The sequence below is a fragment of the Miniopterus natalensis genome, chromosome 14, assembly GCF_054644295.1.
Source record: "Miniopterus natalensis isolate mMinNat1 chromosome 14, mMinNat1.hap1, whole genome shotgun sequence".
Lineage (NCBI taxonomy): Eukaryota > Metazoa > Chordata > Mammalia > Chiroptera > Miniopteridae > Miniopterus > Miniopterus natalensis.
In genome coordinates this window covers 49,745,720-49,765,388 of record NC_142094.1, presented here as the reverse complement: position 1 = coordinate 49,765,388, position 19,669 = coordinate 49,745,720, and the positions used below count along the sequence as shown (strand labels likewise).

The 19,669-nt window shown below is 47.4% G+C and overlaps 1 protein-coding gene across 1 annotated transcript in view; it reads right to left on the bottom strand.

Annotated features, from left to right (window-relative positions):
• Positions 1-1,690: 1,690 nt before the first annotated feature.
• Positions 1,691-19,669, bottom strand: part of VTI1A (vesicle transport through interaction with t-SNAREs 1A) — a 278,749-nt gene continuing 260,770 nt past the window's right edge. Inside the window, exon 8 of the mRNA XM_016212143.2 lies at positions 1,691-2,809. Within this exon, the coding sequence (XP_016067629.1) occupies positions 2,716-2,809 (94 nt within the window). The 3' untranslated portion in view covers positions 1,691-2,715. The remainder of the gene's footprint in view (positions 2,810-19,669) is intronic.

The window sequence follows — 19,669 nt, the reverse complement described above, 5'->3', positions numbered from 1 at the left end:
CCCCCCACCAAGCTGGTTCCAAAATAAGACAATCCAGCCTGCCTTAAACAGAATAGCAAATGGCCTCCCAGCCCAGGCTGGCGCTGACGTCAAGCCCACTGCACTTGCAGGCATTTGCCTGCAACGTGGAGCATTTAAAACTCTTTACAACTTAAGAGACTTTAATTAAATTGCGTTTGATTCTGGAGCAGGGCGGCATCTGCTTTATTTATTCTGTCAGGGAAACTGTTTGGTCTGCAGTGAATTTTGTATGGCAAGGGCTTCCTCCTCCTCTCCCTCCTCTGCATCTTCATCACCCCCTGCCTGGTCCCGCATCAAACATCATTTTAACAGTATTCTCGAGTCTAGAAACATTCATCAATGGAAGTCTACGTATTAAGTTCCTAGAACCTTTCCCAGATCCATGCCCTGCTTCGAATTTGTGGCCTTTCTTCCTTCCCAGTGGAGCGTGGAAGGAGGAGGGACAGTCTGTCTTCGGGCTCCTTTGAGTTTCTCCTACGGCATCCAGGAGGGCCAGGTGAGGAGTTAAGGGGACCTTTGGACCAGCTTCCTACAAGGCACTCACAACCCCAGGCTGGGGGGTCACTCTCGAGGTGGCTTTGATGGGGCAGTTTGGCCAAGAGTTACCTGTTCATATTCTTTCCACTCTCAAGGTTGAATTGGGGCAAAATCTCAGGCAAGAGCTGATAAAGAGAACCCCGAAGAAAAGGCCACTGAACGGTGAGCCACGCACTCCTTCATCTACTTCAACATGAGCATGAGATTTTAGTGAAATATTTAGGAGCCGGGAAATTCAGATGATCAGATAACCTGGCTTGCTATGTGGCCTTGGGAAGAGCCTAGAAATGTGAGGTGTAGCTGGAGGACTGGCTACACGCCTGAGCCAAGATCAACAGTTTTGAAGGAAGCCATGGGAGAGGCTGGGACACTCCTTCCCCACCATTAGTATTTCAGAACAAGAAGGAAATGGGTTGTTTGTTTCCTTGCTTTTTAATGGTTTCTTCGATGTGTTCAGCACGTACAGAATTCTGTTATCAGAATAAAGAATTCTCGCTGAGTGGATCCCTTAAGCCGATGGGAAAATCAGTACAGCCTTCCCACTCCTTGGTTGGCCTGTTTCGCTCTGGCAAAATCTCACACCATCCCCACAAAGTAAAGGCTGCAGCTCTCTTTACACAATACTAAATGATTTATCGGAACAGGATTTCTCTGGTGGATTTTGCCATTCTGCATTTCCTCCCTAAACCATAATGGTTCTCTTCTGAGTTGGGGGGAAAATATATGAAGTGCTGCATCTAGGTGATCTCCAGCCATGGGCACAGGTGGTTAGCATTTTTTATGAAGAGAATGGGTTTGCTTTTCAAGGACTCAGAGCTTCCAATTATATTCAAAAGACAGTGTGGACCCTGTAAGTGCCTATGAAGTCTTAAAGAAACACACGCTTTGCTTCATGACTAGGGGGAAAATGACCTCAGCTTGGGCAACTCGAAGCTCATCATAAATGAACTCATTTTGAACGCTATTCCCAGTTACCACGGACAGAGAGAAACCAAAGAAAATCACAAAGCCCGTTAGAGGTTTGAATACATCGTGAATTCAGGAAGGCTGTGCCGACATTTGTTAGTGAAAAACCCAAGCTGTCTCTTTGCAACGCGCTGCAATCCCTTTTCTTTTAAAGAAGGTTATCACACATTTTCCACAAAGTTTATTCCTAGTGGATCACCCTATAGGACTCTACCATATTTATAATCACATTTGAAATTTCACACTGACGGAGTCATGTTCTTGCTCTTCCTGAAATATTCATGTTCTCTTTACATACCGGAATGGATGTGGAGAGAACCTTGTCAGACCTTTTGCATGTATGAGGGCTGCTTTTGGCAGCGCAAATATTAAAACCGAAAGGATACAGGAATGCTTACACAGGTCAGGGGAGAGGAGGTCACAATTAAATACGGAGCCAGGGCTCGCTCTGCCAGCAAATTCTGGGGAGTCTGGGATTTGGGGAAGGTATGGAAATATTTCTTGTAGCCAGTAATCAAAGTTGTGAAAAGTGGATATTGGGCAGGCTCAGCAAAAATATTCTTGGGTGTAAAAAAAAATTACGCATAGAAAAACAGAGAAAGTGCTAAGTCAATTTCCTGCACAACTGACGTTAACTGCCCACCTTTACAATGAAAGCACTCAGGCGGGTTGACTATGTTCATTATGCTAGGGTGGGAACAGGGCTGGTGAGCTGAATCTGGTCACTGGCTCTGATCCCTGCTTTTCTCTGCATTTTTAGCCTTGGACATCACAGAAGGGCAATTTGGTGACAAGAGGTGTGTGACAAACAGCACAGCCCATCAGAAGCCCCAGTGACAGACTTATTATGCCCTCTCCCAAACCATGACCCCTGACATGTCCACAGGGCAAGGAAGACTGTCACCAAGGCTATTTTGGTCAGTAGGTGAAATTACCAAAAGGCAAATAAACCCTCACCTTCCCCTATAAAAAACAAATCTGGGTGAAGACAAACCTAGAAAAGGACACCAACCCACATGCAAATAAGAATAAAAAATATTTTTACACTCTCTGCACTCCAGCTGAACAGTGGTGAGAGGGAGGGAGGGTCATTCAGGGCCTGTCAGTGCAAAAGAATGATTCATGTGACCATTTTGTCTTAATTACTCAGAACAAGCCGCTGTTGCTGTTTATCAAGGACAAGCCGATACATCAGTGTCTTCTGACAGAAAAAGCGATGGCCATCAGGATGGTGACGACCAGGATGACGGCCAGGACGACAACCAGGATGCGGTTCTGGATGATTCTAGGAGACAGCAAAGGAGAGAGAAACTCACACAGATGATCGGAGGACATTCTGACAAAGACCATCGAAGATCAAGTTGGCTAATCAAACGATGGCTTCACAGGATGGGGTGGGGAGCCCGGTGTGTGTGGGCATGTGCCTGTGTGTGTGTGGTCACGTGTACAACCATACAGCTTTTTGGTTCTACAAATGATCCACAAGGAAATGTATAACTCCACAGTGACTGTAACGCTGCACCAGGAGAAATCTTCCTGCGAAGCTCCGGTGAACCGATTGGCTTTCTGGGTTCAGAGTGCCATGTGGTGATCTTTAAGTGATAGCATCTTTTTTTTAATTCAACATGTGAGACAAGCCTCATTTTTTTTGGCAGTGTTTCCGGTTAAGGTAATAGACTCCAAGGAAACATATGTCAGTAAGGTACTCACCTGTACAAAAACACCCGAGGAAAAGTAAAAAAGAGACGTAGGAAGAAAAGGACAGGATTAAGAGGCAAGTGTCAAGCTTGCAGCTCAGGCTGGGAAACTGTCATCTGTCACTGGGGCTCACACTCCGTGACGCCAAGAGGAAACATTACATTTGCTCCATAACAAAAAAAGATGGAAATGAGAAATAATACCAAGTACCCAAGTGCTTCGTAGGTTTAGGTTGGTGGTTTCTCATCTCCAGAGACTCCAACCCCCTCAGCTCTGGCTTTGCCAAATGCTGATGGGGTACTGAGGAGAATCGGAGTAGAGAGACCCGCTCCAAGATGCCTGCACAGAGCTTTTGATGAAACTGTTTCATAATTTGCTACCTCATACTGAGAAAGGAGGTCGAACATCGGAATGCTTTGCTGAGAGCTTCAAAGGGAACTGAGGTCAAACTGCCTCGCCCATGCTCATTCCCACATAACCAACCACAGAAAAATGGAGAGTGGTTGGCAGGCTAGCTGGCTGTCCACCCAGCTAAGACCCTGTAGCAAACCCCATCTGCCCATCCTCCAAATATGAAGCACAGAAAGGTCTGCTGTCTTAGTCTTGACACAGATCACTAGATCTTCTGATGGGTGTCCATCAAAAGAGCTAGGTGGGACTAGCCAGGCGCCTAGCTTAACAGAAACCCCACCCTTCTACATCACATCTTCCAGAAGAAATCTTTGCAGGATGTTCACAGCCTTTTCTAGCTTCGGGATGAGTTTCTTTCTTGGAAGGATGACGACACCTTTATGGTTTCAGTCAGACTCCTCCTTGCCCACCCCCTTCTTGCCCAAACCTAAATGGATGGATGGAGACCGACACATCAGACAGGCCCACTCCCTTTTGCCACTTGGAAGGACTTGCTCCCTCTCCTCCTGACAGGTTACAAAATGATCACATTTGCTGACACGTCTTCCGCAAAACTGCTTTAGTGCCTGTGTCCACTTTCCTGGAAGGAGATGAATGATCTGCTCGGTCCTCATTCATCACGTACGGCTCAGCTAAGATCTGTCTCGTTTATTTCTTCCCTTCCCCACTAGAAAGGCTGTGCCCCGGCATTAATTCTTCTGCGATGACAGCTAATTCAGACTTAACAGGCCATATTTACTCAGGAGGCAGGAAGATTCTCTGCCCCCAAAATAAATAAGAACAGGACTTCACGGCTTGGTAAAGTGGGGCTAATTATGAACACTGATTGGTGCTAGTTGGTAGCTTGATTTAAAACTCAAATTGATTTTCTCCCCTTTTCTCTGGAAGGGGCATAAGTCTTCAGAACAGTCCCTACACATCCTGTTTGCCCAAGTCATTGTCACAGTCTCTATTTACCACAGTCACCCACATCAGACTTGCAAAGGAAGTCAGCAAAATTGAAACTCAGCAGTGAAACAGATTAAAAGCATGAAAACTCTTTAAAATTCTGCCTTACATACTATTTGGTAGCATGTCTCTTGGTTGACAGCCATTTTATTTGTGGGTTGAGGGCCCCAAGGCATCCATGCTGCTCATTTATAAAGGATTAACTGTGGACGTTACTTGTTCAATCTGAGGCACGGTTAGGAAAACAAATGCATAGGAATCCTAAATCCTCAGCTCTTCTCTGGACTTCCTAATTGGGCTTCCCTCACCTCAAGGCAAAGAGGAGTGAACAGCACCCTTGATCTTTCCTAACAGCTCGTATCTTTAGTTCACTCACCAGACACCCCATCCTAAGACAGATGTCCTGGGTCACAATCAGAAAGACTGAATTGCCCATTGCCTCCTTGGTGGGTCCACAGTTGCCTCTCCAGCCCCAGCGTGCCACACAGTTACTGACACACTGAACTGTCCAGAGGATGATGAAAGAATGCAGCCCTAAAATCGTCACCCTTCCATTCAAGGGAGAATGAAGATCTGGGCAAATTTAATTTGCAGGAAAAGCCCAGGCTTAAAGTTAAAAGTTGAAGTAGCCCTGGCTGGTGTGGCTCAGTTGGTTGGGTGTTTTCTGGTGCATCGAAAGGTTGCCGGTTCAATTCCCAGTCAGAGCACATGCCTAAATTGCAGGCTCAATCCCTGGTAGGGGGCGTGCAGGAGGCAGCAGATTGATGTTATGCTCTCACATCGATGTTTCTCTCTTTCTGCCTCTCCCTTTCTAAAAGTCAATAACAAATCTTTAACAAAAACTTTGTAGTAAACCCCGGAACTCCATACCATCGTGCATTTTCAGAGCACTACTGGGTCTTCTCTGTAAAGCTGGGAGAAGGGATGGTCCTCATGGAAGTGAGGCTTGTGCTGGCCGGAGGAGGTTGGCAGGAGAAAGCATTTGCTTTCAAACCAGAGGCTGGCAGATACTTGGGACAAGTGGGTTACAAGGCACAAAGAGAGTTGGAGCAGACAGAGTGGCAAGTAAGCTTGACTCTGGCCAGGCCATCAACCCAGCTTTGGGTCTCAAAGGTGTTGGGTAGATACAGCATCTCTGAGGACGAGAAAGAAGGGTGGCGGGGGCCCTTGAGTAGACAGAGCTCCCCTGGGGGCAGAGAAGACAAATCCTGCCATGGGGGGCCCATCTGTGAGGAAGCCTGCAGGCTGGCAGGCAGGCACTGCTGTCGGTGCAGGAGGAAGGCCGAGTTGGGGAGAATCTGAAAAACAGCCAGGGAGAGGGGTTCCCAGCTACTGAGCCAGAGAAGAAACTTTGGGGGAGCCTAAGGAATCTTCCTCCTTAACTTTGGGCAGGAGTGTGGGGTGGGATTTATGTTCAACTAGGTATGCAGCAAGCAGTCTTAATCTCCCTTTTGAAAATGCAAAGTGTGTTTACCCAGTAAATAATTTAAGAAAGAATATACACTTGAAAGAAGACATCCATTGAACCAGCCAGGCTAAATTGCCTCCAGGCAAAAACTTGTGCATTTGCATGCTGCCTTCTATTAAGTGAGCACACTGTGGCTTTAAAAGAATGCAGAGCCAAATTAAAAGGAATGTGGGCCCAAAACATCAAGGATTCTCCAAGTTTACATTATGAATCACAGTGCTGTTGATACAAGATGAATTAACCATTTACTTTGAGGCTGAACTCACAAAGTACTATTGAAAATACTGATCCTATGCAGGAACCCAAGGAGGGGCTAATCTTTCCATTGCCAGTCTCCTCCCCCTCTGGAAACAAGCTGCGTGTGGCAGCGGGAGTCACAGAAGACTGGTTAATGTGCAGTGGGCCAGCGAGGCACCTGGCACAGTTCTCTGCTCTCGCTTGAGGAGCCAAGAATTCCACTGTAGCAGGCGTTACCAGCCTGGGACATATGGCCCAGGCAGGCCCAGCTACTTACAGCTCTCTATCCTGCACAACTAGTTCTCTACTTCTAGGCACAGACTGCCCTTACCTACCCCTCTATGTTCAGTGTGGCCATGTGACTTGTTTTGGTCAATGAAATGTGAGCAAAAGTGCTGGGTGTCACTTCCAGTGTTTGACTCTCCAGCTGACTCTACCATTGCTGTTCTGGTGTAGGAGGCTGTAGGTCCCAGGAGTGCAGTTAGAGAATGGTGGAGATCCCTTCTCTCTCAATCCCGGAGTCATCACATGGAGGGATATTGCCCTGGACTCACTGTGGATGTGTACTAAGCCAATGAGATTTGGGGGTTGTCTGTCACCGCAACTCTCCTGAGTGATCCACTACTGTCCCCCTTCTCCAACAAGATGGGTGTTTGGCCAAGCCAAGTGAGGCTCTGGTTTAATGTATTCCAGAAGCCAAGGTATGATGAGGGTAGGTAGGACTTCTTTCCTTTAAGAAACAGCCTTTTGCCTCTTGGTTTTCAAAAGCTGGGGTCCTCTTCTGTTCGTATTTGGTCATAACACCTCTTTTACTGAAGACTATGGAGTTTCCTCTAGCTGTACCCAATGCCGGTGTGCTGATGAGCGATGGGATCACACATGATGTTTCAGAAGGCTCAGCTAGGCACTCTGCTTCCCATGTACAGCAGACATGTGGTTGCATTCATTTATCAATTCCACACATTTGACACTAGCCTTTCTCCAGGGGTAGAGCTGTGACCTCGGCTAAGATGGTCAATGTGTTCCATGCCCTCGGCCAGTGACTGGAGCAGGCATGTGACTTCAGCCAGTCTAATAGAGTGAATCTCAGAAGGTCTGACTGCAATACTGGGTCATCTGGACCGTGTGGTGATGGATGTTAGGCCTGGACCTGCTGCAGCCATTTTGTTTCCTTGAGGAAAATCAGCCTAAGAAAGAAACTGATCCATGGAGGATAGTAGATTAAAGAATGTCAGAGAAATGGAATCTAAGTCCTGAAGATATGATGAACCTCGATATCAAACCACCCTTCCTTTGACCTTTTAGTTACATGAGAAAATAAATTATTTTTCAAGTTGGCTTGAGTTAGGTCTTCTGTTATTTGCAACCAAAAAGCATTTTTTGGGGAGTCACCTTGATTTCAAAACCAGGTCTTTGATCTATTTTCCCCACCTCTTCCAAGAAGAATTTCCTGACCACGCCCCTCTTTTGCGCTTATGTTTCCCTGTGCATCTCTCTTACCACTACACTTCCCATATAGTTTTATCCCATATAGTTTTAGGATTTTCTGTTTTTATGCAGCGTTCTCCAATAAAAAGTGGACCTTCTTGGGTTTGAATCTCCTTTGTCTTTTACATTCCCATTGCCTAAAACAGAGCTTGGCATAAAGAACCCAAAACCACAAACTTGCTGAATGCATGAATGAGAGACTCTACCTCCACATGCTCCCCCAAGGTTTAGGTGGTACTCTTCCTGGTTTCCAAGCGCTGCTTATAGACAAGCAGGGCTTTGGGAGGGAGCTATTATTAGCCATCCTCCTATTAAGGATGCCGGTAGTGTCCAAGCCCTTTTATAAGCCTACATTCATTAGCTGGAGAGCGTGTGACACTCCACAGGTTCAGGGCCCGTCCTGGACATGCTTTTCCTGCATGCTGACAGGCCTGAATAATGATGCCCACCTTTGGGTTCTGACAGTAACAATGGGCAGGACAGTTAGCATCCAAGAGAGCAAGACATAAACGCTGTGCAAAGGAACCTATACCTGTATCTCTCTGGAAACTTCCCCAAGACAAGGGCCCATGGAAGGGCTCTCCAAGGTCTATATCCAATTCAGTGTTAGTTGATAGAAATAAAAATAACAGAGAAAATGGGTTATTGTTAGCAGCCTCTAACACCAACTTCAATTTGAAGAATTATTTTCAAAACTGGGCCCATGGTTACCTCTGAGCTAGAGTTGTGTGGTTACTGTGTCACCTGGTAATGCCCACTCAAGGTCTCATAGGTCCTGCATCTGTGGGAGGAATCCCCAGCCTCACCCCAGGAATTCAAGGGGGGGCTTCCCCATTCTGTGATGCCACCTGGGGACATATGGCCCAGCTACTTACAGCTCTCTATCCCGCACAACCATTTGTTCAGGAATTGGATGCCACCCAAGCCAGACAGAGTCCTTTGAGGATTTTCCCTGGAAAGCCAAGAAAAATGTCCTCTCTCTACTAGGATTGACTGTGGGGAAAACGGGAACTTAGAGCTGCTGGGGGCCACTCTTATTGCCATGCAGAAGGGGAATCTGCCTGAAGGAGGCCAACACAGAGCAACACAGAGGCCAGAGATGGGGAAAAGAGACAGGTTCTGAAGGCATCTTTCGAGCCCCTAGATCCTGCTGTGGGCCTGATACCTGAAGAGTCACATTTAAACTTTCCAGTTGCAGGAGCCAGATGACCCAGCATTCCCAGCAAAGCTTCTGAGATTCACTCTATTGGACTTGCTTAAGTCACATGCCTGCTCCTGGTTCTGGAGTTTGGTTGGGACTTCTCTCACTTTCAACCTCACCCATGGTACTGAGTTGAATAGTGTCGCCCTCCAAATTCATGTCCACCTAGAACCTCAGAACATGACCTTATTTGAAAACAGGGTCTTTGCAGATGTAATTTGTTAAAGATCTTGAGATAAGATCACCCTGGATGTAGGGTCGGCCCTAGATCTAATGACTGGTGATCTTATAAGAAGAGAGGACACAGAGACACACACAGAGAAGAAGGGCAGGTGGAGTCAGATGCAGAGATTGAGTGATACTGCCACAAGCCAAGGAATGCCTGGGGCGACCGAAAGCTGGAAGATACAAGGAAGGGTCCTTCCCTAGACTCTTTGGAGGGAGCATGGCCCTGCCGACTCCTTCATTTCAGACTTCAAGCCTCCGAGCTATGAGAGAAGACATTTCTGTTTTAGGCCACCTAGTTTATGGTACTTTGTTACTACAGCCCCAGGACACAAATGCACAGAGTTCTAGGATCTAGACCAGGCTATAGACCGGCCATCTTGTCTTAGCCTTCATGGTGACTATTCTCCAGGTCTCCACCTGTTTCCCCATTGCTGCATCACACGATTGCTGGATCTGTATGAAGGACAGGAAGCTCCAGCCCGATTCTGTGAGAGCTTTGCAGACAGCTATGGGCTCAGTCTTCCAGAGCTGTTCCTTCTTCTATCTCAAGAGTGAGAATTTCTAATCCCGAGCGGAGCAGGAGGCTGCCCAAAGCCATGTGAGATGAGGGAACTGAGGGGGCATGTCCTACAAGACTCCTGCCTCTGGGATAATGTATTTAAAATAGGAAGGAGACCAGATGTTATCTCTGGGCCAACTTACTAAGTCAGCTCCACCATTAACAGTCTGCATTAACCGACCTAGTTCGGAGTAGTCAGTTACCCAGGGGGCCTAAGGAAATAGGACACAGGAGAATTAAGGTTTGACAGGTGGCGAAATGAGCATGCTCTTCAGCAAGGAAGTGAGGACACGGGAGCCAGTACCTGAGCCCCAGCAAACCCAGGTTAGGTCCTGAGTGAGGTCAGAGTAGTTTTATCACATTTTCAAATTTCCACTTAGCTTAATAGGAATCAGCAAGCTTTACCCATAAAAGATCAAACTGTAAATTCATTAGTTTGCTAGGGCTGCCATCACAAAGTTCCACAAACTGGGCAGCTTAAATGACAGAAATGTATTCTCTTGCAGTTCTAGAGGCTGGAAGTCTGAGATGGAGCTGTTGGCAGACTGGTTCCTCCCAAGGGTGAGGGAGTCTCTCCCAGCCCCTGGGGGTTTGCTGGTCATCTTTGAGGTTGCTTGGCTTCCAAGCCCCGCCCCAAATCTTTGCTCTCACCCTCACATGGTGTCCTCCCTGTGTGTGCATTTCCTCTTCTGAAAAGGACACCAGTCTCACTGGGTTAGGGGACCACCCTACTGCAGCATGCCTCATCTTAACTAATTCTACCTACAAAGACCCTATTTCCAAATAAGGTCCCATTCTCAGCCACTAGGGGTTAGGGCTCAACGTAAAATTTGGGGGGCAGGAGTGAGGAAGAAAGAACACAATTCAACCCAAAACAGTAAATATTTTAGGCCTCGTGGAACCTACAGTCCCTGTTGTAACTACTCAGTGTTGCCCTGTGCAAAAGCAGCTGTGGACAACGTCAGTGGGTGAGTAGGACTGCATTCTAATAAAACTTTATTGACAGACACTGGGATTTGAATTTCAAGTAATTTTTACATGTCAATCCATATTCTCCTTTTGACTTTCCCCCCAACCATTTAAAAATGTAAAAGCCATTTCTGTCCCATGGGCCATATAAGAACAGTGAGCTAGTGAGCTAGACTGGGCCTGTTACCTGTGGTTTGCCCACTCCTGGTTTAAGAGTAAAAAGCTCTCTAAGGCCGGCCCTCCTGCGCCGGAGGACATGGTGTTCCTTGGACCGTGCGCACATGGCCATGGCAGGTCTGGCCAAGTCCCTCCGACTGAAGGAAAAAGGAAACCGGGAGTCCCTGCCCTGTGGGAGCTTACAGTGTCACAATGAGCAATCAATTACAGAAGCCTGACAACAAAGGCCATAATGAGAGCAATGCCAGCCAAGACAATTTGTTTTGTGCCCACAACCCTGGCTTTGCCTGGGGTGGCATGGAGCGAGTCACTCCATGACACTTGAGTTTCAGTTTCCTCCCTAGCACAACCAGCCAGCTCAGCACCCACCCAGGGAGGAGAGGATTAGTTCATTTAAGATTATAAAGCACTTTGAAAACAGAAAGTCCTGGCCATGCGTGCAGCTGGCAAATAATTATGTGAAAGGAGATGGCATTTCAGGGAAGGTGAGAGGCAGGAGGACAGTCATCAGAGGCCAAGCGGCTGCCTGGGAAACTTCCTGGGAAACTCCATGGGGCTGGGGAGAAGGGGGAGGTGGGAGGCCTGGAAGAAGCTGCCTCCTCAAGCCCTCCAGGCTTGTGTTCCCCCAGGCCGGTGTCTATCTGGGCCTCATGGGGACACTCACCCCAGCAGGGCCGAGCCTTCTCTCTGAGGTGGTGGCATAAACATCACAAGCAAAGGCAGGGCTCCACTGGCTGGCTTGGGGATCCCTTCCCAGCGTGGGAAGGCAGCCAGCAGGTGCCTAGCAGAGCGCACAGGTAAGGCCGATGGGTTTGATCAGCGATACGTAAGTTACATTGCTCTCTACGTGGCCAAGTGCACCCATCGAGCTGCAGCCTGGGCACCGCAGCCACTGTCATTCTCCAGCATGGACTTGCCGACAACAGGGGGCCTGGAAAGTGGCTTTGTTGGTCCCCGGGCTTTCAGAGAGTGTCAAGGCAGCTCGCTTCAATCAAAGGGCTTGGAAAAGGCTTGAAGAGAATGAAATAATGATGCCCTGGAAATGCAAGGTATATTGAATCCCTCCGAGGCTTCGAGACTCGCAGACTGCTAGAGGTGGAAAAAAGGTCTCCCCAGCGTTGTCTGGATCGCTCATTTTAGAGCTGAGGACCCTGAGGCCCTGAGAGGTGAAGGGAGATGCCCAAGGTCAACCATGTGGGGCACAGCCAGGTCTTCAGACCCCAGGCCCCTTGTTTCAGAGTCATTCTCGTCTGAGGGGCCAGTACCATGAGAGTGCCTGCACATAATGGGAATTCAAAATACATCTGCTGCTAATAGGGACCGGTCAACAAAATCAAGGAACACAACTCAACACCTAGCCATGGTCCCCACCTGTTCCCGAGTCCAACCCAGTCCCACTTCTGTGTGAAATGAAGGGGCGCTTGGATGATGGAGGACACTGGTTCCCAAACTCCAGGCTGAGGCTGAAGCGGGAAGAGAAGAGCACCAGGGAAGGCTGCATTTTCTCGGAAAAAAGATTACTCAGCTTAGAGGACTTTCCTTTTCTCTGCAATCGTGTCCTTTCTCCTGTTTCAGTGTTGGCGTGCCCTTTAGTTTATGGAGTGATGCTGAAGTAGATGGCAGGTATTTTCCCCAATATCCTTATTTGGACATTGGAAATGTACTCTCTCCCTGGAAATTACTCTTACTTGGCAAACTAAAAAGTGGACAATCCTCTATTTAAAGAGAAAAAGTCCCAGTTGGAGAAATGGAAAGGTTTGTGGACCTGGAGCTAGGACATCCCACCAGCTCTACTGTCTGATGATTCCTCCTTAGCCTCTATAGCATGGGGCCCTTGGTGACGGCGACAATGACAACGGTAACGCCAATAATGACAGCCTCAGCTACACCACACCAGCAGCTCCTATTGACTGGGTGTTTACTCCGGGCCAGGCGCTGTTCTGGCATTTTCTACACTTCATTGAACCCTCACAGTAATCCTATGAGGTGGAGACAATTATCATCCCCATCTTTACAGAGAAGTTACTAGAAACCCCAACCCCCTCACCAGTTTTATCTTGCGCCTCAGCAAGACACACATCATAAGGTGGTGGTTCATCTAACCCGTGTGTCCTATGTTCTCTAGCAGACTCCTCGGTTGTTTGAAGGGCGAGTCTTTGGCATCTTCATCTTTATAGTCTTCTCCTAGACACAGTGATGGGGTACCCAAGTTCATTTTTGTTGAAAGTACACAACACAAATTAACCAAAGTCAACTCTTCTTAGTGCCCAGTGTAAATACACCATAAATTACTAAGATAGTATTCATTTTTTTCTGAAGCATATTTCATCAGCTCTCCTCAGTCACAGGCACACTGGCTGTGTCCTTTCAGGCTCTCTCTTTTAGGTAAATGCATGGTCACCTGACCCCTCACCAGATTTGGGGACAGAGAGAATGGCAATCAGCCTCTGGGGGCAGCTCACCATTCGTGCAACCCTAAACAAGTTACTTCATTACTTCTCTGTCCTTTTCACTCTTTTAAGGTGAAAATGTTCTTTGTTTTGTGGTGCAATGGTGATAGTAGATGGCAGTGGTTTTTCCCAATGTCCTTAGCTGGACATTGGAAATAGATTCTCCCCTTGGAAATGACTCTCTTACTTGGCAAACTAAAAAAGTGGACAACCCTCCTTTAGTCTTCTGTTTAAAAAGAAAGACAAAAGGACCAGTACAAGGAATCTGAAAGTTCCAAAGAGCCAATGCTTCAGTTTCACATTAGAAAAACGGGGCTAATAACAGCAGTGCCTCGGTCAATGAATTACATTAATAAATAACTGAGTTAATTCAACATGAAGTGCTTAGATCATCAGTGCTTGGTAATAGCAACCACTCAGTACAATAATTATTATCACTCCACTCCTGTAATTACTCACGGTTCTCCCCACGAGTTCTGAAACTACTCTTGGTTGGCCACCCTGACCCCCAGACAGGCCCCTGCCGCGGGTGCCTTGGCCTGGAACGCCTACAGAGTCCTTTCTGGTTCCTGTCGGACCCTCCCGCTGCTGGCCCTGATGAGCTGGTCTGTGGGGTCCAGGCTGAGCTACTCTCCTGGAAGCCCCATTTTCTGCAGCGTCTCAGGAAGGCAGAGGCTGCTCTTCCAGCTGTGTTAGTTCACCTCCTCTGGATCATGGCTGGTTGCAGTCAACTGGTGCAGACACAACTGCCTTGGCTTCTGTGATGGGCTTTAACATATTTCCCCGCAAGATCTGATGTTAGGCACTTATCTCCTACTAGTCATGGCTTTACACCTTTTTTCTTTCCTGATGTCAGGAAGAATAAAACATTTTGGCAGAGGCTGACCAGCCATCTGCCTCTCTGTCAACACTTGAGGGACGTGGTGACATGTTCTAGATCATAACATCAGAACTTCTCCATCTCATCCAGACTTGGTTCCATGGCAAGCAGAGTGGGGTCTGGTATGACCAGTATCCTCACTGTGCTGGTCTCGGGAGGCTGCACCTCAGATCCTTCTCTGTCCCTTTGTTGTTTTACTAGAGAGGCTCACTCCTCCTGCCTGCCCAATAGCTTCATCTCCACTGTGCTAACAGGCCCTCATGCTTCCAGCTCCCATCAGGTGGCCCTAGTCCTGGCTTCTGGGGACACTACCCCTCCCTTTGTCCCCCTGTCCAGGTGGGGGGCCTTTCTGCCGATGCTGAGTGCTGGGCTGCCCTGTTCTCCTGGTTGGAGAATGCACGAGACACCCAGCAGAGTGCGCACTGTCGGCGCAAACTTACGCTATTGCTTCCACCTTAAACCGATTTTACATACCCCAAAGCAGCATTAGTCATGTCGGAGCAGGTGAATGCCAGGTTGAGAAGGCCGCCTCCAAAGGCTCATTTACACTAAGCACGATGGTTGACTCATGGCCCTTTGGGCGGGGAGATGATCAGATAGCAGGATCCCCAGGTTTGTGCAGGTGAAGCCACGTTGCCTGCTGGCCTGGGAGCACATGCTAGTCTTCTAACTAAAAAAGGGAATCCTTCGGGGAGGAGGGGAGACCTCCAGTCTGAGGGCAGCAGGCAGCAGGAGAGGGGCTAGGAGAATGGGGAGTGCTGGATCTTTTTCTAAATTGGGGGGCTGCTCCTGATTGCTGTTGGGACTCAAAGTGGGCTCGGTGCAGCCGGATCTTCTGATTTGTCAAGAGGAGCCAGAAATCATGTTCTTTCTGTGAAATCTCCCAAGTTTTCAATACTGGCAACTAAGTAAAAGTTTTCCTAAACACTGGGTGGCCAAACCAAGCACATCTGCCGGTGGGGCCAAGGGGGCCTGTGGGTCTTCAGCCTGTGACCTCTGACTAGTTATTACGGAACAAATGGAAAGGGAGGGAGGGGGTGGGCGGGTGAGTGCATCTCTGCCCTGCTTTCCCCGAGATTCCCTCGGAGACGGGAACAGCCCAGACCTCCTGACCCTGCAGAAGTCTGCAGTTCGGCCTTGGTGCGAGCACCAATAACCAGGGTCCACATTGAGTGCATCCAACTTAGCCCGTAACTGATTCCTAACCACGGGGGTCAAAGGCCAGGGAGAGGCCAACGGAAGCCACACACCAGCTTGTGTGAGCCTTTCGGACTCTCCCAAGGTGATGAAAAGCGCAGGCAGGGGTCAGGGCTGCAAGCACATCAGCACGTCTGCAGCCGCCTTGACTTTCACGGCCTGGCTAGTGCTTCTCGTGGAGGATGGTGAGCGGACTGCAACGCCTTGCAAGCCAGGAGGCTGGGGTGGGAAACCGAGTGGTGTCTGCCAGAGGGTGGGTGGCAAAGAGGTTGGCAGGATCGCCTCTACTCCAATCTGCTGAGAGACCCTGTGACTAACAAGTAAACGCGTCTCAGTTTCCCTCTCTCAAAAGTGGGAGTAAATATGTGTGACCCAAGCACCCTTGAGAATGGACGTTGAGGACCATGTCTGCGGACTAGAGAAAAATAAAGACAATAAATTGCGAAGGAGTATAGTGGCCTTTGAACACTTTCTCAGGTCCTTTATTTAGCTGCAAAAAATAGAAAAACTTACCCTAATTTAGGAGGGATCTTGACGGGAACTGAGCCAAAATACAAAGAAGGAGCCACGCTTTTCTCTGTCATTCTTTGGAGGTACTGGCCTCCAGCTACCTGGTTTTAATTTTCGCAAGTGGATGGTGAATTCCAACCCTGAACTGGCTACCAGATAACACAAGGGCACCTAATTACAATACGAGGTGGTGCCACTCCAGGTCCTTGCCGGAGGTGACAACCTCAAAGTCCCCTGCCGAACACTCATTAGAAATCCAGCTGAGCAACAGTGTTGATCGAGGAGCCTAAGAACAGAGTCCACTTCTCCGGGAGGCACTAGTCTCCCCCCGGGATCAGCGGGACCCCGGGAGTCCGCCCTTTACCTGATGGTTTAGGTTCGAGTGTGCGCTCCCAGCTGTTCTGGGGGCAACGCCACCAGCTTACCCAGGGGACAGGAAGAGACAGGCGGGCGGAACTCGTATTTCCTGTAGGATGCTCTTGGGCATGTTCATTACCCTGCCCAGCGGGTGTCCCTGCCACGACGTCCTGCAGGAGGCCTTCTGCCATCGGGTAGGGGGAAGAGCTGGGCTTTTACGGATCTTGACTCCTGTGACTCCACATGTCCCTCTTCTGATGGGCTGCCAGAAGGCCAGAGCGCACCTGCGGCCACCGCTCACCAGTGGGCAGGCTGGTCCACAGAGCGTGCCCTCACCCTACGCCTCACTTCATTTCACAGCCAGGAAACCTATGGCTTTGCATATATTTTGGTCTATTGCTATAAATCCTTTGGAGACCAAGACAGGTTTACACACAGGCACGGAAGAACTAAGAAAACAAAAAGAATTCCCGTCCTCGTGGCGTGGCTACTTCAATGATTCTGGCTTTATTTTTCCTCCTATCCCCAAACAATTCCATACTATGTGACCCCTTGGAAAGGCGAGTTTGCATGTTTGCCAAAACAACAGGATATTATTTCCACTTTTTTCTTGACTCTCCTTTCATGGCCAGCATGGGGTGATTTCCAGAATGAGCCCAGACTTGGGACTTGGGGCCCCTGGGACCCTCCCCTGGCTAAGTGCAGTGAATCATGGGTCCCCTTTGTTTGGGAGATTTACAGCAATTGTCTTAACAACATGGACCTCTTTTGTGAAAGCTGAAGGCGTACCCAGCAAATGTTGGCTGCAGATACGCCCGCCGAAGTGTTAGCGTGGTCAGGGCCCTTCCTTGAACAACCTAAAGCATATTTCTCTCTGTATATATTTGGTTTCTTAGATGCCTTAAAGCCTGGAAAACAATCATAGCTGAGGCCATTTCTGAGATGGCACTAAAAGAACCTACTCGGAGACATATAAAAATAATGAGAATCTTTCTGTCAGGAAAGATTTAGAAAATATCACTGGCATTATTAAAATTTAATTTTTTACTTGGCTTTTTGGTTCCCCTTTCCCGTGATAATGAGCGGAACCGCACACCTCCGCCTTGCTAGCACTTGTTTTGTGCAATAAATTCAGCCTTCCAGTCTGAAGACATTTCAGACAACAGCTTTGACTGCTATAGGCTTGTTTTTTACCCTGTGCTGTGCTTTGAGTCTTCCTATAAAAACCGGTTCATGAGATAATTTTCCACAAGGCCAGTGAAACTAATAAAAATCAGTTTTGCCCAACTGGTTCAGAGAAATCCTGGGAATTGCCGAAGCAGAACTGCAAAAAGAGGGGGGAAACAAAAAAAAAGAAAGAAAAGAAAGAATCGATGTATTCACTAATGGTTTACTTCATAGAGAACTATCAAGTTAGCTGACAGGAGAGGCTTGGCTGTAGGAATTTCCCTTTCAACTTGAACAGACACCTTTTAAGGGCCTAGGAAAAAGCTTTTCTTCCCAGTGGTTGCAGATGCTCGCGTGGAGTCATCCCTGGGTGACAAGGCAGGCTTGGGGCCCGACAGATGGTGGCCTCTGCTGAAGTCCTGCCCAGCCCCTCTTTGTGGGCCAGAGAGGCTGGTTTTGTGATGGGTGAACCGGGCTGGACACGGTTTACTCCAAGGCCACGGGACCAGTGGGTGACAGACCCGTCAGTACATTCGGACCCTTCGGGTTCTTTATGCATCATCATTGCGCCTCCACTATGACCACTCATCTGACCCCGTATTTTGGTTTCCCGCCAGTGGAAGCAGGATTGCAAAGGGGCATCTCCTTTACAACCTGGAAGCAACAGCAGACCCTGGTGACACGCAGAACACATTCTCTAAAACACACGCTTTCACTACCTCTATTTCATTAGTTCACAGCACGAACGAGTTGACATGTCTGAAAACAAATGGGAAGACGTTCCACAGGAAAAAAAAAAGGACTTGAAGGAAATGTAGCCACGTGCTAACAGGGCTTGTATTTGGGTAGTGGATGTTTTTTTCTTTCCATGTTTATGTATGTCTTCATTTTCTTGAATTGTACATTATTTCAAATATAATTATTATTTCAAATAATGCTAAACTAAGAATTGAGTAAATTGGGGAAAAAACACAATTTATTCACAGTGCTATACAGAAATAAGAGGGAATGTGTGAGAAAAAAATGGTAAAATTTATTTTTTATCTGTTTTTGTGCCTTAGACTATCTTGAGTATTTCACACAAATTAAATAATCCTCAAAACAAATCTATGATAAAGATATCAATGTTCTCATTTTCCAGAGGGGGGGAAGTGAGGCTTGGGGAGGTAGTTTTCCCAGGATCCAGCTGGTCAGTGGCAGAGTCAGACTCTGTTTTAAAGGCCACATGCTGTACGTGGCAGGATGAATTGTTGGCATCTCGGTGCATCTTGCCTTGTAGCTTACTTTGCATTTATGGATAAAATGAGGGATAAGAACATCTTTTCCCCCTACCTTATGGGTTCTTGTGATGTTCAAATTAGATCATGCACGTGAAAACAGAAAATGTAAACTGCTCAAGGGACGGGATAATAATGTTTTATATAACACTGGCGAGTTGAGAGCTGCCACAAATGCCATTCAGATACTGATAATTTTTAAAGAAAAAATACACTAAAATAGAATCAATGCTAAAACCATACAGAACAAATTTGTTCTTGAGGATTCAGAGGTGTAAGAAGATCTTGTCCTATCCTACTTGCCATTAAAACCACTGATTTTTTGGACCATATTATATTCATTAAAAAGCAAAGGTTGTAAATAGCAAGTACACTATGAACCCAATTTTGCCAAAAGAGAAGAACTTATATAAACTTAAAACAAAAATTGGAAACATAGACACTGAAATGATAGAAATGACTGTGTCTACGTGTTGGGATCATGGGGATTTAAAATAAATCTTCTATGATTCACTGCATTTTCCAAATTTTTTTTTGGTAATAAATATGCACTATTTTCACAATCAGAAAAAACACACAATTCAGCCTTTACCCTCATATACTAAAACATCATCTTCCTCGGATACGACTGTAAAATCAATTCTGAGTGTTATGGTAGCGTGATTCCTGGTGAACTAAAAGCTTACTTGAAATACATTCAGGTCATAAAACAAGGAGTGTAGACACTCCCGATTTTCTTTACACAAGTTAGGCTCGGTCTGTTGAGGGCTTTTGTCACATACAACTTGATAGAAAATCATCAGAGGTCAAGAAACAGGTGACTACCCAGGGTACTTGGGGGGGAAAAACCCAACAGGTGGGACTGCCCAGTCGCTGGAAGGGCAATAGTGCTGGGTCTGATTTCTGCAGTGACCCCATCGTTT